General features: G+C 40.6%; 1 protein-coding gene across 2 annotated transcripts; it reads right to left on the reverse strand.

Annotated features, from left to right (window-relative positions):
* Positions 1-6,109: 6,109 nt before the first annotated feature.
* On the reverse strand, positions 6,110-22,541 carry sat2a.1 (spermidine/spermine N1-acetyltransferase family member 2a, tandem duplicate 1). Of its 2 annotated transcripts, none has more exons than XM_062066876.1 (6): positions 22,368-22,541; positions 22,265-22,297; positions 22,081-22,192; positions 7,957-8,058; positions 7,839-7,879; positions 6,110-6,358 (listed from the first exon to the last, which is right to left on the reverse strand). In XM_062066876.1, exons 1-6 carry the CDS (start codon positions 22,428-22,430, stop codon positions 6,191-6,193), a joined length of 519 nt encoding a protein of 172 aa, XP_061922860.1. In that variant the 5' UTR covers positions 22,431-22,541; the 3' UTR covers positions 6,110-6,190. The 2 variants fall into 2 exon arrangements, with proteins under 2 accessions (XP_061922860.1, XP_061922861.1); XM_062066877.1 differs by having other exon boundaries at positions 22,081-22,164; positions 22,246-22,297; positions 22,368-22,539.
* Between the last annotated feature and the right edge of the window lie 2,361 nt (positions 22,542-24,902).

Here is a 24,902-nt window from a genome sequence, read left to right on the forward strand (position 1 = left end):
TTTTCCCTTTCTTCTTCTTCCCCCCAATCAACTTAAAAAAAAAGGGAGAAGAAAAAAAATGCAGCGTCCAAAGTTGTGTCTGCAGTTCCTAAAGTGTCCACGTGAGGGCAGCAGCGTTTTTTGATTGATTGATTGAGACTTTTATTAGTAGGTTGCACAGTGAAGTACATATTCCGTACAATTGACCACTAAATGGTAACACCCGAATACGTTTTTCAACTTGTTTAAGTCGGGGTCCACTTAAATTGATTCATGATACAGATATATACTATCATATACTGTATACTATCATCATAATGCAGTCATCACACAAGATAATCACATTGAATTATTTACATTATTTACAATCAGGGGTGTGGAGGGGGGGGGGGGTAGGATATGGTCAGCAAGTAGTGGACATATATAGAGAGAGAGAGAGATCAGAAGGCATAAGAAAAAGTATCTGCATTTGATTGTTTACATTTGATTATTAGCAATCCGGGGAGGGTGTTAGTTTAGAGTTGTAGCTGCCTGGAGGTGAACTTTTAGTGCGGTTTTGAAGGAGGATAGAGATGCCCTTTCTTTTATACCTGTTGGGAGCGCATTCCACATTGATGTGGCATAGAAAGAGAATGAGTTAAGACCTTTGTTAGTTCGAAATCTGGGTTTAACGTGGTTAGTGGAGCACCCCCTGGTGTTGTGGTTATGGCGATCATTTACGTTAAGGAAGTAGTTTGACATGTACTTCGGTATCAGGGAGGTGTAGTGGATTTTATAGACTAGGCTCAGTGCAAGTTGTTTAACTCTGTCCTCCACCTTGAGCCAGCCCACTTCAGAGAAGTGGGTAGGAGTGAGGTGGGATCTGGGGTGGAGGTCTAGAAGTAACCTGACTAGCTTGTTCTGAGATGTTTGGAGTTTAGATTTGAGGGTTTTGGAGGTGCTAGGGTACCAGGAGGTGCATGCGTAATCGAAAAAGGGTTGAACGAGAGTTCCCGCCAGAATCCTCAAGGTGCTTTTGTTGACCAGAGAGGAGATTCTGTAGAGAAATCTCGTTCGTTGGTTAACCTTTCTGATGACCTTGGTTGCCATTTTATCACAGGAAAGGTTAGCCTCTAGAATCAATCAATCAATCAATGTTTATTTATATAGCCCTAAATCACAAGTGTCTCAAAGGGCTGATGGAACCTAGGTAGGTGACCTCATCTTTCCTGGTGATAACAATGTCACCCACTTTTATGGTGAAGTCATTGACTTGGTTGATGTGGGACCCAAATAGGATGGATTCTGTTTTACCCAAGTGTATGGATAGCTTGTTGTCAGCGAGCCAGGTGCAAGTTCTACACAGCTCAGCACTGAGGATTTTCTCCACCTGTGACTTGTCCTTGCCGGATACCAGCAGGGCAGAGTCATCCGCAAACAAATACAATTCCCAGTCGCATGCCGATGACATGTCATTTATGTATATTAGGAACAGTAAAGGTCCCAATATACTGCCTCGGGGGACTCCACAGCTCACCAAGAGGGGGGGGGGACACACGGTGCCGTTCACCTCTACCACCTGCTCCCTCCCCTCCAAGTAAGATTGCATCCAGCTCCATGAGGTTTTGTTAAATCCGATTGCTCTGAGCTTATCCAACAGTATAGCGTGGTTAACGGCGTCAAAGGCCTTCTGAAGGTCCAGCATGACCATGCCGCAGTATTTGCCCGCGTCCACCTCATGTTTGATGTGGTCGGTCAGATAGAGAAGACATGTGTCAGTGGAGTGGTTAGTTCTGAAGCCAGATTGGAATTTGTACATGAGTTTATTAGTGGCAAGGTAACTATCGACCTGTTCATAAACTATTTTCTCCATTACTTTAGAAATGGAGCTGAGAATAGAAACAGGTCGGTAGTTGCCAGGTTCCAATTTGCTTCCTTTTTTAAAGAGGGGAGTTACTCTTGCTATCTTAAAATCTTTTGGTACTTGGCCTTGTGTAATTGATAGGTTTATTATGTGCGTGATGATCGGGGCAATGATGGAGGCAGAGTCCCTGAGGAATCTGGAGGGAATATTATCAAGGCCGGTGGCCTTGTTAGGGTGGAGCGCGCTCAATTTTTTAAACACCTCATCAGCTGTGACCATTTCTAATTTGAAATCATCGTTGGATACTCCTAGCTTTCTGTAGAAGGCTTTAATGTGTTCTACACCAAAGCGACCAGAGTGGTGGGACAGCTTGTTTACAAGAGTTGCGGCTATGCTGGTGAAAACGATGTTAAGTCTGCTAGCTACCTCCATTTTGTCTGTAATGAGGGAGTCACCCTCCTTGATGCTGATGTTGGTGAGTCTTGTTTTAAGTTTCTGGCTGCAACCAGGAAGCTGGTTATTGAGAATTTTCCAGAGCTCACGTGGCTTATTTGTGTTTTCCTCTATTTTGTCGTTAATGTAATTTTTTTTTAAGGATTTAGTCAGGTTGGTTGACTTATTTCTTAATTTATTGCATTGCTTTTTGAGAGTTGAAAGGAGTATTTTGAGGTTGATGTTATTGGGTTGTTTATCTACTTCTGTTTTACATTTTTGGTATTCAGAGTATTTTCTGTCTCTGTCTTTAATGGCAGCTAATAGGTCCGGATTCATCCATAGTTCCGAGCGGGCTTTGATCCTGACTGTTTTCACGGGAGCCATGTTATTTAGTATCTTTAGGAACGCCGTTTTGAAGCGATCCCAAGCAACATTGACCAGGTTGCTCGTGAGCACAGGGGACCAGTCCCACTCATCTAATTTTAAATTGAAATTGTCATTGGAGTATTTTTTGAGGGATCTGGATTGGGCTGTTATGTGGCCATTGGTTTTGGGTTTAGCTATTTTGCGGGTGCAGAAGGTTAGATAGTGGTCGCTAAGACCACAGATCATGACCCCACTATTTTTTATTTTAGGCCGGTCTGAAGTGAGAATGAGATCTATGGTTGATTGGGTGGAATCACACACCCTTGTAGGTAGCGCTATTAGCTGGGAAAGACCGTGCAGATTACAAAACTTGCTGAAGGATCTGAAGACAAGCGCATCTTTGCGTTGAATATCTGTGTTCAGATCCCCAGTTATAATTTTCTCCACGTTGTCTGTCCCTGCCAAGCATTCTTCCAAAGCCCCATAGAAATCACTCTGATTAGGGGGTCTATAAACAGTCCCTATTAGTACCGGCTTAGCGTTTTTAAATTTGATTTCCGCCCACACAGATTCCAGGTCATTGTGGTTAAGATCAGTGCGAGTTATGTATTTTATATCTTGGTGAATATACATACAAACGCCCCCACCGTGTTTATTCCTATCCTTTCTGATAACCGAAAAGTTTTCTATTTCTATCTCTGAGTCAGAAATAGTTTGATCAAATTTGGTTTCAGAGAAACACAAAATTTTTACCTTCGTGTTGAGGAACATTTCTCTGATTTGGTCGAGTTTGGCTCCAGAGAGGCTGTTCACATTAAGGTGGATGATGTGTAGTCCACTGAAACCAAAAAGAGCATCAGAGTCCGCTGTGTTGTGGTACTGACCAGAAAAGTTCTTGGTTGTTATTGCTGTTGAAGTTGAAGAAGAGAAGGGAGAGAGAGGAGAGAAAGAGAGAGGCATCTTCCTCCAGGTGAAGGGGGAGGGAGGGGGAGAGGCGGAGTTGGAGAGGGGGAGAGGGGGAGGCCAGGTAGGGTTGCTGGGGGTGGATTTCCTTTTGGCGGGCTTTTTTGAGGACAAAGAGAATAAGCGGTAAGACCGCTCTGACCTTTTATTGACGCGCAAGTGCTGTTCAAAATTCTACAGACACAATTAAACAAGAAAAACAAGAGCAAAAGTAAAACGAGCTAAAATCGTGATGAGAGAAATTGCTAATGTGCTAATAATGTGTTTTAAACATACTTGGCCAATAAAGCTGTTAAAATTACACTACGCTTTGTCACCTTAAAATAGCTGACATGTAGACTGCTTGTGTAGTGTTCGGGTCTGTGGGACCCGTTTTCATTTTTTATTAAAAGAAAAATGATACAATTAATTAATTTTTCAAACTGAGTCTCACTGACTTTGGCTCATTTTCTGTGAAGAACATATATCAGAATACATATTTAATGACCACGCACCATACACCCCCCTACACATTTCTATTACATATAAGATGTCCGGGTCCACCGCACCCGGGGCTAATAGAAGTGTGGAAATTGATGCTCTGTGTACCACACACACACACACACACACACACACACACACACACACACACACACACACACACACACACACACACACACACACACACACACACACACACACACACACACACACACACACACACACACACACAGAGAGAGAGAGAGAGCAGGCCTAGACAGGAGGAGGACAGAGTGTAGGTACACAGAACATCAGAGGGTCAAATGTGCGAGAAAATGAGAGCAGACAGTGTTGAAAAACAATGTTGCAACCTTGTGTGGGAACCGCAGGTGCAGAAACACAAAACAAGAATCCCTGTGGGATGCAGAAACTGGCGGAGAGATTTTCCGTGCAATGTTTATATTGTTGTTACTCAGCCAGCGTTTGTGGGTCTGATAGACCCGTTGCATTTTGTTGGAACCAATTATGTCACCGTACAGTGTAGACAAACAACCATCCGTGCATCCAAGGTCAATCAAGGTTTGTACCGTTTTTGTTTTGGTTTGTTTCCTTGAATGTAAAATAATGCTAAACATAACCACAATAAACAAGGTTTTTCCCGAGAGGGACAAGCGGTAGAAAATGGATGGATGGAAGGATTGATGCCCATTGAGCAGAGGAAACAGATGGCCCCATATCCAGATCTGATCTATGGCCTTCTGCTGACCTCTGTTGGCCAATTGCATATACTGTGCATCAGGGATGCCTTGTTGCAGGTTTGCGCTCTCCGAGTACTTTTCTAGTTTAGCAATTAATGGTAGAGAAAAGGCACATTTTCACAGGCATATTTAGCCATCAAATAACGCTCCCATTACCTCACTGGATATTGGACACATTAAATATGGGACACAATCAAATCAAGGGACCTTGATTAAGGAAGTGCAGTGGTGGACACATGCCCAGGTGGTGGAAGTCATCCGGTTTGAGCTGGTTAGTGAGCGGGGTGTCAATGGTGCAACTGCCTGGTTGCTATTGTTCTGGACTATCATGCCAGTTGTGCGGAAAGTCAATCAGTTGGCTTGCACAAATGCAGCATGAAGAGGTTTGTCTAAACTTTATTATTCTCCTTTAATATACCTGTTTCATCTTATTCGTATTTTGTTCGGGAGTCCGAATTAAGTCGACATTTTACATTTCCTTAGCTACCTTCTTAAATAAATCTCTGTTTCTATTTTTATACCATCAATGCACTTCAAAATGTTCTGTTCTTTTAATTTGTAAAGCAAATTATATATCCTCTTCATTACAATTGTTGCTACATTTTTATTGAATGGTATTTGCTTCCGGGTTGTATCGCGCGCGTTGAGGCTGGTGCATTCGTGACATGAAGGGTCCTCTCCACCCCCAGTCGTCTTGGACTCCATGCCACTGGACCCTGACCTGATTCTGTCAAGGATCGTGTGGTGACTGTGTGGTGCACCAGTTTCCTCACGTAAAACAAAGTCACGCACAGGCATCCTCCACAAAGGGATACACCCCTACCAGGAGGATCGTCATACTCGTTCAAGTGACCGCCGATGATTGTGTGTGTGTGTGTGTGTGTGTGTGTGTACTTCACAGTTAACAAGCATCACAACTCAATCAATTTAACTCATTTAATTATTTGGAAGACATTTTTCATATACAATAAGGGGACAGCAGTGATGTTTGCATGTTAACAATACAAATTGGAAAAGGAATGGAAAAACCTCAATATCATTACACTGATTTGTCACCTAAAACACAAACCTAAGATTTTTCAGAGAGTTCAGCATATGTTGATCAACATTGGATTTTTTTTTAGGATTTGATGAACAAAAAGTATGAAAGTTTGGACTCCTTGTCATACAGTGTGACGGCTTTCATCTTTGACGAGCAGCATTAGCTTAGAAACCTCAGAAATCATTGTTTACATGAAAATAGCAAGCCAATCAAATTTGCTACCTTTGCATAAGTGACCCCGTGCAACAGTAGCGAAAGAAGGAAATGATAAAGATTAACTTTAATGTGAGCAATAACATCACGGCAGTTTGATTATCTCCACCTGCAAAGGTCAAGGATCGAGTGTCAGGTCCGTGCCAGCTGCTGCAGGGCGTCCTCTTCGAACGCCATATAGTGATAGCCCACATCAGACGTCAAGTCTAAGCCGCCTCGCCGCAGGTATAAGTCCACAGACGACTGGTTGGCGTGCAGCACGGTGAAGTTGAGCATGTTGCAGCCTGAGGCTAAACCCCGCTGCAACAGTCAACACATCACACTAATACTAACTAGGCCACATAACAGTCGTCACTTTGCACATTTGACATGTAGGCTTAGCGCTAATGCTAATTAGACAACATAATGTTGACATGAGCGCTAATGTTAACTCCACTATATAACAGTCGACATGATCCGCTAATGCTCACTAGACAACATAACAGCCGATAAATAGCGCTAATGCTAATTAGACCACATAACAGTCAACATGTAGTGCTAATAACTAAATAATACAAGAGTTGTCATGTAATGCTAATAAGACAACTTAACAGTCGATATGTCGCACTAATGCTAACGAGACAAGACAACAGTTAACATTATAGCGCTAATGCTAAGTAGACAACATAACAGTGGACATGTAGCGCTAATTCTGATTAGAAACATAACAGTTGACATGTAGTGCTAATGCTAACTAGACAACTTAACAGTCGATATGTCGCGCTAATGCTTACGAGACAAGACAACAGTTAGCATTATAGTGCTAATGATAACTAGACGACATAACAGTCGACATGTAATGCTAATGCTAATTAGAGAACTTAACAGTCGATATGTTGCACTAATGCTAACGAGACAAGACAACAGTTAGCATTATAGCGCTAATGCTAATTAGACAACATAACAGTTAACATAGCGCTAATGCTAACTAGACAACATAACAGTCGACATGTAGCGCTAATGATTAGAAACATAACAGTCGACATGTAGTGCTAATGCTAACTAGACGACATAACAGTCGACATGTAGTGCTAATGCTAATTAGACAACATAACAGTCGACATGTAGGGCTAATGCTAACTAGACAACATAACAGTCGACATGTAGCGCTAATGATTAGAAACATAACAGTCGACATGTAGTGCTAATGCTAATTAGACAACATAACAGTTAACATTATTGCGCTAATGCTAACTAGACAACATAACAGTCGACATGTAGTGCTAATGCTAACTAGACAACATAACAGTCGACATGTAGCGCTATGATTAGAAACATAACAGTCGACATGTAGTGCTAATGATTAGAAACATAACAGTCGACATGTAGTGCTAATGCTAATTAGACAACATAACAGTCGACATGTAGTGCTAATGCTAACTAGACAACATAACAGTCGACATGTAGCGCTAATGATTAGAAACATAACAGTCGATATGTAGTGCTAATGCTAATTAGACAATATAACAGTTAACATTATAGCGCTAATGCTAACTAGACAACATAACAGTCGACATGTAGTGCTAATGCTAACTAGACAACATAACAGTCGACATGTAGCGCTATGATTAGAAACATAACAGTCGACATGTAGTGCTAATGCTAATTAGACAACATAACAGTTAACATTATAGCGCTAATGCTAACTAGACAACAAAATATTTGACATGTGGTGCTAATGCTAATTAGACAACATAACAGCCGACAGACATAATACTGTTAAGTGTAGCATATCACTCACCTGTGCTACTTTGCTCAATAACGCTTTACCCACACCTTGCCCTGAAAAAATGCATTTAGATGTAAAAAAATAAATAAAAACACACACAAGATGGCCTATGTGCATTGATGAGGCTTACCTCGGAATTCCGGCATGACGTACAGGTCCTCCATGTAGATAGATCTCCCTTTCCATGCGCTGTACGAGTAGAAGTAAAGTGCAAAGCCGATCGATGTGTAACCTGAAATGAAACATAATATCCATACATGTCTTTTCTTCCTGCGTACATTGAAAATACTAAATGGTGATGTTACATTATATTTTTCATGAACATCAACACTTAATGGTCCCTAGTGTGTGAATGTGTGTGTGTGAATGGGTGAATGTGGAAATAGTGTCAAAGCGCTTTGAGTTCCTTAAAAAGGTAGAAAAGCGCTAGAAAAGTATAATCCATTTACCATTTACCATATAAAGGCCTACTGAAACCCACTACTACCGACCACGCAGTCTGATAGTTTATATATCAATGATGAAATCTTAACATTGCAACACATGCCAATACGGCCGGGTTAACTTATAAAGTGCAATTTTAAATTTCCCGCAAAACTTCCGGTTGGAAACGTCTATGTATGATGACGTCACGGAGTGAACGAAAGTATTGGCACACCATTGTGTCCCAATACAAACAGCTCTGTTTTCATCGAAAAATTCCACAGTATTCTGGACATCTGTGTTGGTGAATCTTTTGCAATTTGTTTAATGAACAATGAAGACTGCAAAGAAGAAAGCTGTAGGTGGGATCTGTGAATTAGCGGCGGACTACAGCAACACAACCAGGAGGACTTTGAGATGGATAGCAGACGTGCTAGCCGCCGACCTCACCTTGACTTCCTCCATCTCCGGGCCGCCGACCGCATTTATGATCGGGTGAAGTCCGAGTTCCAGATCGCTGGAACGCAGGTGAGCACTGCTGTTGATGAGCAGATGAGGGCTGGCTGGCGTAGGTGGGGCGCTAATGTTTTTAGCATAGCTCTGTCGAGGTCCCGTAGCTAAGTTAGCTTCAATGGCGTCGTTAGCAACAGCATTGTTAAGCTTCGCCTGGCTGGAAAGCATTAACCGTGTAGTTACATGTCCATGGTTTAATAGTATTGTTGATTTTCTGTCTATCCTTCCAGTTAGGGGTTTATTTATTTTGTTTCTATCTGCATTTAAGCCCGATGCTATCACGTTAGCTCCGTAGCTAAAGAGCTTCACCGATGTATTGTCGTGGAGATAAAAGTCACTGTGAATGTCCATTTCGCGTTCTCGACTCTCATTTTCAAGAGGATATAAAATACAAATCCGTGATCCACAATAGAAAAAGGAGAAAGTGTGGAATCCAATGAACCCTTGTACCTAAGTTACGGTCAGAGCGAAAAAAGATACGTCCTGCACTGCACTCTAGTCCTTCACTCTCATGTTCCTCATCCACGAATCTTTCATCCTCGCTCAAATTAATGGGGTAATCGTCGCTTTCTCGTTCCGAATCGCTCTCACTGCATTGTAAACAATGGGGAAATGTGAGGAGCCCTTCAGCCTGTGACGTCACGCTACTTCCGGTACAGGCAAGGCTTTTTTTATCAGCGACCAAAACTTTATCGTCGATGTTCTCTACTAAATCCTTTCAGCAAAAATATGGCAATATCGCGAAATGATCAAGTATGACACATAGAATGGATCTGCTATCCCCGTTTAAATTTTAAAAAATCATTTCAGTAGGCCTTTAATGTTGTTTGTCTATCTTTGGCTGACCATACGTCCTCTTTTCCCCGGACATGTCCTCTTTTGCGGGTGTGTCCGGGGTGTCCGGGCTGGGTTTTTTAAATGCCTCAAATGTCCGGCATTTTGAGTTATGATTGCGTGTATTTTCAATGTAAGTCTTGGGCAGGGATCGGCAACCCCTAACAACTAAATTAAGGGCGTGCCGTGATGGCACTGCATATATTATCCTCTATTACTTGCACAAACAGCATGCCAGCCCGGCCTCATGTTGTATGAAGCTTTAACATGCACACGTGGGAGACAGCTAGTGTTGTGTCGTTCGCGAACGATTCGTTCGAAAGAACGAATCTTTTGAGTGAACGTACTGAACCGAATCACTTCATGAACTGATTCGTTCCTTTCTCAGTTCAGTTGAGCTCCGCCGCGACCATGCCGGTATGAGTGGAACTGGCGCATTCTGTGACTCACTGAACCCTCGACGTCGGCGAACGACGCAGCCAATGAGAGGGTGGGGGGAGGGACTGAGCGAACGATTCGTTCACCGCGGATTAACGACATGAATCACTCAGTGAACGACAACGCTCTCGCTCTCTGCTCTGCTTGCCCCAATGCCGCGAGTGATTCTCCCCCCATCGCGGGGATATGTTTCATGCCATTGGCATCCGTTCTCCATTCATTCTCCAAGCTAACGGCTAATGTTGACTCAAGCCACATGAAAACAAACACACGTCCCCATTATCTCAACACATAAAGTTAAAGAAAATCCGTGCATGCTGAGCAGCAGCGACGCGAGGGGGAGGGGCGGTGGGTAACGTGTAGGGCAGGCTGTTTTGAGAAGATTTAAAATAAAAATAATAACTAATGTATGTACACATACATAGGCTATAATCTACACAGTTATTGTAACAAAAATAAATTTCTCCTTGGGGATCAATTCTGATTCATATTATTATTATTATCCATTCTACTGCAACTGTTGTTGTTGTTGTTTAGTAGCTATCATTATCATTATAATAATGCTGATTTGCAATTAAACTGTACTGCTGCTGCAGAAGTGATTCGGTTCACGTACTGAACTGCGGCCACAGTGTGGCGTTGTCAGTCACTGATTCTAGTGATTAGTACAGTCAAAAGAACTGCCGATCCCATGAAAACAAGCCACATGAAAACTGTTTTGAGAAGATTTAAAATAAAAATAATAACTAATGTATGTACACATACATAGGCTATTATTTACACAGTTATTGTAACAAAAATACATTTCTCCTTGGGGATCAATTCTGATTCATATTATTATTATTATTGTTATTATTATTATTATTATTATTATCCCTTCTACTGCAACTGTTGTTGTTGTTAGATTAACGCGAGTCCCTACGCAGTGCGCGAATGTTTGCACTGTACTGTCTGTACTACGCACGCCCCCCCCAATTTTTTTTTTTGGGGGGGGGTGATTCGGTGAACGAATTTTTTGAACGAATCAATTTAAGGAACTGATTCTAGTGATTTAGTACAGTCAAAAGAAATGCCGATCCCATCACTAGAGACAGCAAGGCATACTTGTTCAACAGCCACACAGCTTACACTGACGGTAGCCGTATATAACAACTTTAACACTGTTACGTTACAAATATGCGCCACACTGTGAACCCACACCAAAAAAGAATGACAAACACATTTCTGGAGAACATCCGCACCGTAACACAACATAAACACAACACAACAAATACCCAGAATCCCATGCAGCCCTAACTCTCTAACCTCAACCGACGCACGGAGGGAGGGAGGGGGCAGGGGGGGTGATGTGTGGGGGGGTTTGGTGCTAGCGGGGCGTGTAGACTGGGAGAGTTAGGGCTGCATGGTATTCTGGGTATTTGTTGTGTTGTGTTTGTGTTATGGTGCGGAGGTTCTCCAGAAATGTATTTGTCATTCTTTTTTGGTGTGGGTTCACAGTGTGGCGCATATTTGTAACGTAACAGTGTTAAAGTTGTTATTTACGGCTACCGTCAGTGTAAGCTGTGTGGCTGCTGAGCAAGTAAGCTTTGCTGTCATATTCGAGTGCAAGCAGAAGATGCATTCAACATGTGTCCGAGCAGGTAAGCTGTTTAAGCAGACTGTAGAGGGCGCTAAAATGCAGTGCCATCACGCCCAAATTTCGGGTGTCTCCCGGGGAAAGTGGGAGGATTGGCCACTATGACGCTGTTGTACGCTATTCATGAAAATCTCGCGGGCCGCACTAACTTTAAACTGTCATATTAAAGTGCGGGCCGGGGTGCGTGTCTTAGACCCATGGTTTAAACATAGCACAAAGCAATAAAAAGCTTTGTATACAGTGTTATTTCATTTTAAATCTCAAAAGAGTTTTGAGGCTCCCATTGTTTTCTTTCATTTGTGAAACTCGTCAAAATGGCTCTTTGAGTGATAAAGGTTGCCGACCGTAGACTCTAGGGTTAAGTTCAATGTCAATCAATCAATGTTTATTTATATAGCCCTAAATCACAAGTGTCTCAAAGGGCTGTACAAGCCACAACGACATCCTCGGTACAGAGCCCACATAGTTAAGAAGGGGTTAAACAAAACAAGCTGTGAAGGTGCGCACGCAGAAACATTCGTGAGGGAGGGGCAGAGACACAGAGCGAGAGAGCTAGTGAGTGGAGACAGACATGAAAACAAGAAAAGTAAATGCAACTTCACGGATGATTTGCGGGAAAAGTATTTGTGTTTTGGTCCTGGCCGTGACACATGGGAAGCAGAATGCACTGTGTGCAAAGCAGGAACGTGTATATCTGTGGCAAATAAAGATCTACGAGCCCATATCGACACTACAAAGCACAAAACAGCTGTGCAGGGCGAGAGCTCCTTTATGACAACCTTTTTCCAAAACACAACATAGAATGTGAGATATAACAGGATAATGCATACATTTGTCATTTGTTTTCAAAACGCTTACAAAAAAGTGGTACCCCAAAAATTTACTGTGGGACCCCATTTGTATGATTTGATGGGGTCCCTAGGACCCCATTTTGAAAATTCCTAGCGCCAACGCTACTGTCAACATAGGAGAAAAAATGCTTTATTTAAATAAATATATTACTTATGAAGCAAGTTCGAGTATCATTGGCAAATTTTCACCTAGTCCCGGCCTTGGCGTGCTGCCCGGCTTGGCACGCATATATGTGTCCTCTTTTTGGGATTTCAGAATATGGTCAGCCTAGTCTATCCGTGTTGGCCCTGTGATGAGGTGGCGACTTGTCCAGGGTGTACCCCGCCTTCCGCCCAAATGCAGCTGAGATAGGCTCCAGCACCCCCCGCGACCCCGAAAAGGACAAGCGGTATAAAATGGATGGATGGATAAACAGTTACAGTATGATCAAAATAGTTCTGCTTTACATTGTTACGAATGATAAAATCTGTTAAGCGCGAATGCTAACTAGAGAATACAAACTGTAACAGTCAACATGCAGTGCTAATGCTAACTGTTTAATATCAACTGTAACAGTCAATATGTAGCAGTCATGCTAAATGTATAATATAAACTATAAAATAGGCTGACCATATTCTGAAATCCCAAAAAGAGGACACATATATGCGTGCCAAGGCGGGCAGCACGCCAAGGCTGGGACTAGGTGAAAATTTGCCAATGATACTCGAACTTGCTTTATAAATAATATATTTTTTTAAATAAAGCATTTTTTCTCCCCTGTTGACAGCAGGGGCGTCACTAGCTTTTAAGGACAGGGGGGGCTTAGCCCCCAGGAGATGCACAGGATGCGAGCGAACGTAGCGCACAAGCACAAAACTTCACAAACGGCTAACAAAGACTTAGAAATAATTCATTGTTATTATTATTATTTCAGTCGGTTTATTTTCAATCTGTGTTCAGTACAACAACAAACATGGGTTTGCACAGTGACACTTTGTTTACAGCATCAACAAGAAACAATGACTTGCATGATCCTTCAAGATACACTGAAACACAATGAAAGTCATGGCATTAGCCTCTATGTTATTCATTCACAATATAGAGGCTAATGCCACGACTTTCGCTCACAATACAATAATTGTTTGTTCCCAAATATTTTGAAGTTGCACATATTTCATTTTGGGCACATATGTGACTAAAATGGTTGTAAATTCAAGCCCTGGAAATATTACTTAATTACTTGAATTAAAGTAATATCTGGATCAGGATAATTTGGCTTATATCTAATATATATAATGGCAAGCCGTTAAGGAAATTAAATATATATGGAAGTCTGAATAGAAATGAGAAACCTTTATATATACTGTGTCACACCTGGGTGAAGTCTGGTCTGGGTTTCGTCTGGTTTCATGTTTTGTCATTTCCTGTTTTATTTTGAAATGCTGACTCTCCCTCTCATTTCAGGTCACTTGCCCTTCCTCCTGTTTCCCTGGTCTGACGTCTTTCCTGATTGCCTGATTGCGCCCACCTGTGTCACCCTCCCTCATGTGTATAAATGTCTCATCCTCCTTCTGTCCTGTGCCAGAGTGTTTCGTATCGTCTTGTGCGTACCTCCAGCGTTCCTTGCCACAGTCTTGTCTTCAGCCATTGCCACGTTTTGTTTGTACTTTTGATCCACGGGAGATTCTTTGTTTGTAACCTTTTGTCAGGGAAGATTAGCTTCTTAGCATCGCCTCCGTTGGAGCGCCTTTTGTTGTATTTGTTAGTTTTTGTTCTTTAGCCCCTTTTCCCTCCATAGCCAGAGCGTTTTGAGTTGTTAATATTTTTGTTAGTTTAGTAGTCAGGTTAGATCTGTTTTGATAGCCTGTTTTGTTTCTCCCGTTTTGGACCCCTCCCCCTCTGAGAATAAACAACTGTTTTCAGTAATCCTGCATCTGTGTCCAGAGTCCTAGTCGGGTCTTGACATACTGTAAATAAGAAAGACTTAGAGTCCGTCTGCTGATCTGAAAAAGAGCCAAAGCTGTCAAAGAGCTGAGGGACCATCTTCAAAGTGCAATGCTGAAACAAATAATGCAAACAATCAATCAATCAATCAATCAGTCAATGTTTATTTATATAGCCCTAAATCACAAGTGTCTCAAAGGGCTGTACAAGCCACAACGACATCCTCGGTACAGAGCCCACATACGGGCAAGGAAAACTCACCCCAGTGGGACGTCAATGTGGATGACTATGAGAAACCTTGGAGAGGACCGCATATGTGGGTAACCCCCCCCTCTAACAATAAAATGTAACTTCCAGGGCTTGAGATTAATGTAGTCCCGTCCAGGGGCGTCACTAGCTTTTAAGGACAGGGGGGGCTTAGCCCCCAGGAGATGCACAGGATGTGAGCGAACGTAGCGCACGAGCACAAAACTTCACAAATGGCTAACAAAGACTTAGAAATAATTCATTGTTATTATTATTATTTCAGTCGGTTTATTTTCAATCTGTGTTCAGTACAACAACAAACATGGGTTTGCACAGTGACATTTTGTTTACAGCATCAACAAGAAACAATTACTTGCATGATCCTTCAAGATACACTGAAACACAATGAAAGTCATGGCATTAGCCTCTATGTTATTCATTCACAACATAGAGGCTAATGCCACCACTTTCGCTCACAATACAATAATTGTTTGTTCCCAAATATTTTGAAGTTGCACAGATTGCATTTTGGGCACATATGTGGCTAAAATGGTTGTAAATTCAAGCCCTGGAAATATTACTTAATTACTTGAATTAAAGTAATATCTGGATCGGGATCATTTGGCTAGTATATTATATATTTATATATATATATATATTATGGCAAGCCGTTAAGGAAATTAAATATATATGGAAGTCTGAATAGAAATGAGAAACATTTATGTATACTGTAAATAAGAAAGACTTAGTCTGCTGATCTGAAAAAGAGCCAAAGCTGTCAAAGAGCTGAGGGACCATCTTCAAAGTGCAATACTGAAACAAATAATGCAAACAATAAAATGTAACTTCCAGGGCTTGAGATTAATGTAGTCCCGTCGTCCCGGGGACGGTAAAAAAAATGCACGGGACGAAATGAAATGCTCCCCGGGACTATGGCTTTTAACCATTTTTTTTCTTTTTCTTTTTATGTATTTATTCATTTTACATTTTATATTAAATGTCTTGGTTTTTCCACCCTCTGAAAATCCTATGAAATGTTTCACAAGCCATACTATAATAATACAACAGCTATTAATGTAACCATACAATAAAACAAATATATTTAATGATGTTGTCTTCATTATTTTAACAATAGGCTAATGTATATTCCTTTATATAGATTCTACAAGAAACACAAAACTTAAAAACTAAATTATTTACAATTGCAGACACAAGGTTCTTGTTCTGCAGTGCTGTGTGCTAATGTGCTTCGTACACCTGCAGGACCACCAGCAAGGTCGCAGAGAAAATGCGGACTGGATTTTGAGTGATGTGGGCATTTTCTATATGAACAAGTGGAATGAATTGGATACCGACGCACTAAAGGGGCTCTCTACCTTACACTATGAAGTGAGGGGAAACTGAGTGAATAATGACAGGTTATATGATTATTTATTTAAACTCATATTCGGGCCACTTTATAATGAATATGTCGGCATGTATTTGAAAAAAAAAAAAAAAAATGTTTTCTTTCTTTTTTTTTTTTTTTTTAACACCAAATTATTTAGGGGGGCTTAAGAACATTTTAGGGGGGCTTGAGCCCCCCTAAAATAGGCCTAACAACGCCAATGGTTGACAGCAGTGTTGGCGCTAGGAATTTTGAAAATGGGGTCCCAGGGACCCCATCAAGTCATAAAAATGGGGTCCCACAGTAAATTTTTGGGGTCCCACTTTTTTGTAAGCGTTTTGAAAACAAATGACAAATGTATGCATTATCCTGTTATATCTCACAATCTATATTGTGTTTTGGAAAAAGGTTGTCATAAACGTTACTTAATTCATTAAAAAAGATAATACAAAAGAAAACAAATGTATATACATATGTAAATGTATTCAGTTATAAACATTCATTCACTTTCTTCTTTCCTTCATGGATCTAAACTTTACGGCTGCTGGTAGTTTTTTCTATGTTTTTATTTAATAAGTTGTAGATGTATTTATTTCAATATAAAAGTGTAAAAAGTGTTTTGCTTGGGTCATGAAATGATGTTAATGGTGTGCCAGGGCATACATACATTGTATATTTAACGCATAAATCTCTGGAGTCTACATCAACTTCAGATCTATTCCTCATTTCAAAATTTTTTAGTTTTTTTCATGTTGTTTTTTTTGTTTGTTTGTTTTCTGCCCTTTTTTGTCAAACAAAACTATGTTTTTTTTATGGCAAACACACAAAATATGCAAAATCTTCCACCAAAAATATTTTTCAAAGTGGAATATTTGATGTGAAGTAATCGGAACCTTTGATAGGTCAATAATTCATAATAACATTGATTTTGATTCAATATTATGTTTTGAGCAATGACCGTTTGAAAGAAGAAAAAAAACAGCTTTGTTTTATTAGTCAACGTTGCAACTTTTTCTAAATTACATTTCACCTTTAAGCTTTTTTATTTCACCTTTGTTATGTTTTTGTTTATTTTAATAGTATTTTTAGAATGTGCCGTGGGCCTTGAAAACATTAGCTGTGGTCCGCAAATGGTAAAAAAAAATTAAAAAAAACACAAAAAGTGCGTTAACGCCAACACTGGCTGACAGTATAACAAAATAAGTCACACTTATATTCTGTAACATTCACAGTTTTGGAAAAAAAAGTGCAGAGGTAGAAATATTCAAAATAACCTCTTGTATATAATCCAAACATAAATAATGCCTCAAAACAAGTTAATTAAATTTAAACAAAAATAGCAGACGAGCTCTCGCCCTGCATAGCTGTTTTGTGCTTTGTAGTGTCGATATGGGCTTGTAGATCTTTGGCCCCTTTATTTGCCAAAGATATATACGTTGCTGCTTTGCACACAGTGCATTCTGCTTCCCATGTGTCACGGCCAGGACGAAAACACGAATACTTTTCTCGCAAATCATCCGTGAAGTTGCATTTACGTTTCGGCACTTCTTGTTCTCATGTCTCTCTCTCTCCACTCACTAGCTCTCTCGCTCTGTGTCTCTGCCCCTCCCTCACGAATGTTGCTAGTGCGCACACCTTCATTTTTTTTTTTAACCCCTTCTTAACTTAACTTTGGACGTACATTGAAAATACATGCAACCCTAATTCAAAATGCCTGACACTTGAGGCATTTAAGAAACCCCGCAAAAGAGGACATGTCCAGGGAAAAGAAGACGTATGGTCAGCCTACTATAAAAGTCAATATATAGCGCTAATGCTAAATGTACAAAATAAACTGTAACAGACAACATGCAGCGCTAATGCTAACTGTTTAACAAATATAATATATAATAAAGAACTAAGCAGCATGCTAAACTCACTTTCACCAGTAAAATCCCAGTCTGTTTTCTTCACCACAACTACTCCCTGGCACACCCCGAGCTCCAAAAATGAAAAGCTGAATGTCGCCATCCGCAAGGAAATGCACAAAACCCATGCTGTACTTTACAAGGATTCTATCACCAAAACTAAACCCCATTATTACTCAGGCCTAATCACTTCCAACTAAGGGTTGTACCGATACCAATATTTTGGTACCGGTACCAAAATGTATTTCGATACTTTTCGATACTTTTCTAAATAAAGGGGACCACAAAAAAAATAGATTTATTGGCTTTATTTTAACGGTACATTAAACATATGTTTCTTATTGTAATCGAAAAACAATTTTGTCCTTAAATAAAATAGTGAACATACTAGACAACATGTCTTTTAGTAGTAAGTAAACAAACAAAGGCTCCTAATTAGTCTGCTGACATATGCAGTAACGTATGGTGTCATTTATAACATTATGAGGGACAAGCTGTAAAAATTAATTATTAATCCACTTTTTAGCATTAGAGCTATAATAACTGTTATCTTGTCCAGTTAGCATTAGTGCTACATATTGACTGTTAAGTTGTCTAATTAACATCTAAAACTTTACATTAGTTTTGGATGATACTACAAATTACCAAGTAGATACAGGATCATACATCAGTCATATTCAAAGTCCTCATGTGTCCAGGAACATATTTCCTGAGTTTATAAACATAATATGAATTTTTTTTAAAGGAAAAAAGATTTTGTGACGATAAACATTGATGTAATCATAGTAGTATCGACTACATACGCTATTGTACTTGGTATCATTACAGTGGATGTCAGGTGTAGATCCACCCATGGCATTTGTTTACATTCAGGCGCGCTAGCTTTTGTTAGCGGTGACGCCGGTGAGCTGTTCTGTCCTCCTACGGTGTGTAGTGAAGCATGAGAGGTAGTTACAACACTGCGGATGGATGTTAGCTGCTACATATCCTACGAAGTCAGACCTACACTGTTTCAATGTCCATTTCTCAGATTATATAATTGTTGATGACTGAAGTGCTGATATCAACCAAACCTATGTATATGCTCTGATACTTACGTAAAACGGAATCCATCCTATTTGGGTCCCAAATCAACCTTAAAGGCCTACTGAAATGACATTTTTTTATTTAAACGGGGATAGCAGATCCATTCTATGTGTCATACTTGATCATTTCGCGATATTGCCATATTTTTGCTGAAAGGATTTAGTAGAGAACAACGACGATAAAGTTTGCAACTTTTGGTCGCTGATAAAAAAAAGCCTTGCCCCTACCGGAAGTAGCGTGACGTCACAAGCTGGAGGGCTGTTCACATTTCCCTATTGTTTACAATGCAGTGAGAGAGATTCGAACCGAGAAAGCGACGATTACCCCATTAATTTGAGCGAGGATGAAAGATTTGTGGATGAGGAACGTGAGAGTGAAGGACTACAGTGCAGTGCAGGACGTATCTTTTTTCGCTCTGACCGTAACTAAAGTACTAGGGCTCATTGGATTCCACCCTTTGTCCTTTTTCTATTGTGGATTTGTATTTTAAACCACCTCGGATACTATATCCTCTTGAAAATGAGAGTTGAGAACGCGAAATGGACATTCACAGTGACTTTTATCTCCACGACAATACATCGGCGAAACACTTTAGCTACGGAGCTAACGTGATAGCATCGGGCTCAAATGCAGATAGAAACAAAATAAATAAACCCCTGACTGGAAGGATAGACAGAAAATCAACAATACTATTAAACCCTGGACATGTAAGTACACGGTTAATGCTTTCCAGCTTGGCGAAGCTTAAAAATGCTATTGCTAACGACGCCATTGAAGCTAACTTAGCAACGAGACCTCACAGAGCTATGATAAAAACATTAGCGCTCCACCTACACCAGCCAGCCCTCATCTGCTCATCAACACCCGTGCTCACCTGCGTTCCAGCGATCGACGAAAGGACGAAGGACTTCACCCGATCATCCGTGCGGTCGGCGGCTAGCGGCGGCTAGCGCGTCTGCTATTCAAGTCAAAGTCCTCCTGGTTGTGTTGCTACAGCCAGCCTCTAATACACCGATCCCACCTACAACTTTCTTCTTTGCAGTCTTCATTGTTCATTAAACAAATTGCAAAAGATTCACCAACACAGATGTCCAGAATACTGTGGAATTTTGAGATGAAAACAGAGCTTTTTTGTATTGGATTTAATGGTGTACTAATACTTCCGTTTAGCTAGTGACGGGACGCGCTTACGTCATCATACATAGACATTTTCAACCGGAAATTTAGCGGGAAATTTAAAATTGCACTTTATAAGTTAACCCGGCCGTATTGGCATGTGTTGCAATGTTAAGATTTCATCATTGATATATAAACTATCAGACTGCGTGGTCGGTAGTAGTCGGATTCAGTAGGCCTTTAAGAAAGTCAGTGACTTCACTATTAAAGTGGGTGACATTGTTATCACCAGGAAAGATGAGGTCACCTACCTAGATTCCATTCTAGAGGCTAATCTTTCCTGTGATAAAATGGCAACCAAGGTAATCAAAAAGGTCAACCAACGAACAAGATTTCTCTACAGAATCTCCTCTCTGGTCAACAAAAGCACCATGAAGATTCTAGCGGGAACTCTCTTTCAACCCTTTTTCGACTACGCATGCACCTCCTGGTACCCTAGCACCTCCAAAACCCTCAAATCTAGACTCCAAACATCCCAGAACAAGCTAGTCAGGTTACTTCTAGACCTCCACCCCAGATCACACCTCACTCCTACCCACTTCTCCAAAGTGGGCTGGCTCAAGGTGGAGGACAGAGTAAAACAACTTGCACTGAGCCTAGTCTATAAAATCCGCTACACCTCCCTGATACCGAAGTACATGTCAAACTACTTCCTTAACGTAAATGACCGCCATAACAACAACACCAGGGGGAGCTCCACTAACCACGTTAAACCCAGATTCAGATCTAACAAAGGTCTTAACTCATTCTCCTTCTATGCCACATCAATATGGAATGCACTCCCAACAGGTGTAAAAGAAAGTGCATCTCTATCCTCCTTCAAAACCGCACTAAAAGAACACCTCCAGGCAACTACAACCCTAGACTAACACCCTCCAACCACCACATCCCACCTCCCCGGATTGTAAGTAATCACATGTAAATAATCAAATGTATATACTTGTTCTTTGCTTTCTGAGCTTATTATGTTCACTGCTTGCTGTACATATCCTACCAAGTCAGACCTACACTGTTTCAATGCCCATTTCTCAGATGATATAATTGTTGATGACTGAAGTGCTGATATCAACTAAACCTAACCCCCCCCACCCCCTCCCCACCCCCCTCCCCATCCCACCCCCCGGATTGTAAATAATGTAAATAATTCAATGTATATACTCTGATGATTAACTTGTGTGATGACTGTATTATGCTAATAGTATATATCTGTACCATGAATTGATTAACGTGGACCCCGACTTAAACAAGTTGAAAAACTTATTTGGGTGTTACCATTTAGTAGTCAATTGTACGGAATATGTACTGTATTGTGCAATCTACTAATAAAAGTTTCAATCAATCAAAAAAGCTAGCTAGCCATGTCTTAAAGCACCTATTCCTGAGGGCGTTTCAGTTTTATAACTTCCCCTCTATCTTTAGTTTTTAGACCAAAATGCGTCCGTTCTCCCTTTTCTGTCTACACACCGTGACTGCTTGTAAGTACTCTGTGATTGTGCGCTGCGGAACATGCTCCTCTGCTCGTAAAACCAGCAATGTCACGAAGTGACAACGTGTTGTCATGCCCTAGAACCGGTACTTTTCAAACCGAGTATAGTACAATTCTTGATTCATTAGTACCGTGGTACTATACTAGTACCAGTATACCGTACAACCCTACTTCCAACATTGGTCACACCAAGACACTGTTTTCATTATTGAACATTTTCCAACCTCAGTTCCCCTTTTAAGTAACACTAAGAGATGCTCGGGGCCACTGGGGGCCACATCTGCTTGGCATGTTAGAGTTTCTATATGATATGAGGGGATGTCTCATGATGACATTTGTCTTCTTACCATCTTTACTTTTGTGCTGCTGAGGGACCTCAGCGATGAGACACTGGAAGAACGGGTTCTTGGAGAAACCATCTTGTTCCAAATCTAAGTCGCAGAATTTGTGTGGTACACACTCTTGAGAAACAGGTTTGTTACCTTTAGGAATGTAACACATATTTTTGTTACCTTTGTGTGTGATTGTCACCTGCTCTGGGACATTCTCGTACGCGGCCAGATCCTAAAATAAACATTCAATTAAGCATAAATAGGATTATTGTTGGCAGTCAGGTGGTGTGTGTGCGCGTCACCAGGTTCATCCGCGCCACATCCTTGCAGTCCTCCACGTTAGCAGCCCTGATAGAAAAGTCCATGTTGTCCTAATTTTGGTGATCAGTTGTGTAATTTTGGCGTTCAGTTGTGTTGTAGAAGCCGAGGCAGCTGTCGACTGACTCCAACCCACTAACTAACACATACCACAACTTGACTCAACACAACACCTCCCACAGGAGCGAGGCGGGGCATATTTTACAACCCATCAGGTGGTTTGAAATATTTCGCAAATGTCATCTTTTTACTTACAGCTGTCATCATAAGAGTTGGAACTGGATTTTAACCTACAGGAGCCAGGAACATCCACCAGGGGGCAGCATGGCTGTAGAATAAACATACCATTTGCACAGGGGCTCTTTCAATTAACACATGCAAATAAGGTGCAGGCATTTTGGGGGCTGCTGTTCAAGCCAGAAAAACTGCTTTCTGACAGTTGAAGCATAAGCAGCATCACACTAATAATAATATAATAATAATAATACCATAACCAGACTAAATTGGGACCCTAAGCAAACTTTTATTTGGACCCACCGACCCTTACAAAAATGTTCACACTTTTTTATTTATGTGAAATATTTTTACACTTTTTTTAATCAAACTTAAATTTAATTTGATGCCTATTTTGTACTCAAACGAATTCATGGGAAATAACGTGTTCCATTTTTTTTTAGTGCAGGATAATAATCATCATCGGCGGTCACTCGAACGAGTATGACGATCCTCCTGGTAGGGGTGTATCCCTTTATGGAAGATGCCTGTGCGTGACTTAGTTTAATGTGGGGAGACTGGTGCACCACACAGTCACCACACGATCCTTGACAGAATCGGGTCATGGCCCAGTGGCATGGAGTCCAAGACGACTGGGGACCCTTTTCTGCTGCAGCCTTCTTCCGCCATCGCAGCCGTTGTGGTAGTTCTTAAATCTACCGTCTTCCGCCTGCTCCGCCGTTGAGGTCTTCACCGTATCCCTGGCTAGGGGGCAGTCAGGTACTAGGCCTTCGCCAAGGGCCACCTGGGGTAACAGTAGTAAAGGGGTTAACCTCCTAGTGCCCCAAGACCCCATAGAGGAGCCTCCACTGCCGGATGCACTTCAACGTCATGTCCAGGACACAAAGGATAATAATAATAGTAGTAATAATAAAACCATAAATGTATGAACTTTTCTATATTGACACCAACCAGGATATGAAGCCAGCACAACTGCCAGACGAAACAGGCACATTTGCTTTGTGGCGGAAGATTTGCCATTATGTCCCCGCCAGTCATAGAGCAGGAAGCAGCTCGGAATTAGTTTGTGGTAAAAAATTCAGATGAAGCACCTTGTCATTCATTCAATTACATTTTACATGTGTTTCTTCACACAAAACATGGCACCCACGGATCGTGAGGCCCTACACACAGCATGTGGCCCTGACCACAATATTATACCTCACCAGACTGTCGTAGCTCCACTGCTGACTAGGGCTGCGAATCTTTGGGTGTCCCACGATTCGATTCAATATTGATTCTTGGGGTCACGATTCGATTATTAATCAATTTTTTCAATTCAACGCGATTCTCGATTCAGAAACGATATTTTTCCGATTCAAAAACGATTCTCTATTCATTCAATACATAGGATTTCAGCAGGATCTACCCCAGTCTGCTGACATGCAAGCAGAGTAGTAGATTTTTGTGAAAAGCTTTTATAATTGTAAAGGACAATGTTTTATCAACTGATTGCAATAATGTAAATTTGTTTTAACTATTAAATGAACCAAAAATATGACTTATTTTATCTTTGTGAAAATATTGGACAATGTGTGTTGTCAAGCTTATGAGATGCGATGCAAGCATAAGCCACTGTGACACTATTGTTAATTTTTTTTTATTTTTTATTTTTTATTTTTTTATAAATGTCTAATGATAATGTAAATGAGGGATTTTTAATCACTGCTATGTTGAAATTGTAACTAATATTGATACTGTTGTTGATAGTATTTATTTTTGTTTCACTACTTTTGGATTGTTCTGTGTCGTGTTTGTGTCTCCTCTCAATTGCTCTGTTTTTTGCAGTTCTGAGTGTTGCTGGGTCGGGTTTGGTTTTGGAATTGGATTGCATTGTTATGGTATTGCTGTGTATAGTTTTGTTGGATTGATTAATAAATACAAATAAAATAATAATACATTTAAAAGAAATAGATTTTTGAAAAATGATAATCGATACCGAATCGTACAACGTGAGAATGGCAATTTGAATTCGAATCAATTTTTTCCCACACCCCTACTGCTGACCCAACTTTTATCTCAATAATTACCATTTTAAAAACAAAATTAAACTACACAAATTAATAGTCGAAATGTAGCGCTAATGCTAACTAGACAACATAACAGTCGACATTTGAGAGACAGCCTTTAAATGTATATTCTTATACACCCTTCTGAAAAAGTGTGTGAAAACACGAAATCAGTTTGATACACCACACTATAAAAAATAATGTCTGCTAATGTTGCGGTGCAGCAATTCCACGTTT

Source organism: Entelurus aequoreus, linkage group LG12 (assembly GCF_033978785.1).
Source record: "Entelurus aequoreus isolate RoL-2023_Sb linkage group LG12, RoL_Eaeq_v1.1, whole genome shotgun sequence".
NCBI lineage: Eukaryota > Metazoa > Chordata > Actinopteri > Syngnathiformes > Syngnathidae > Entelurus > Entelurus aequoreus.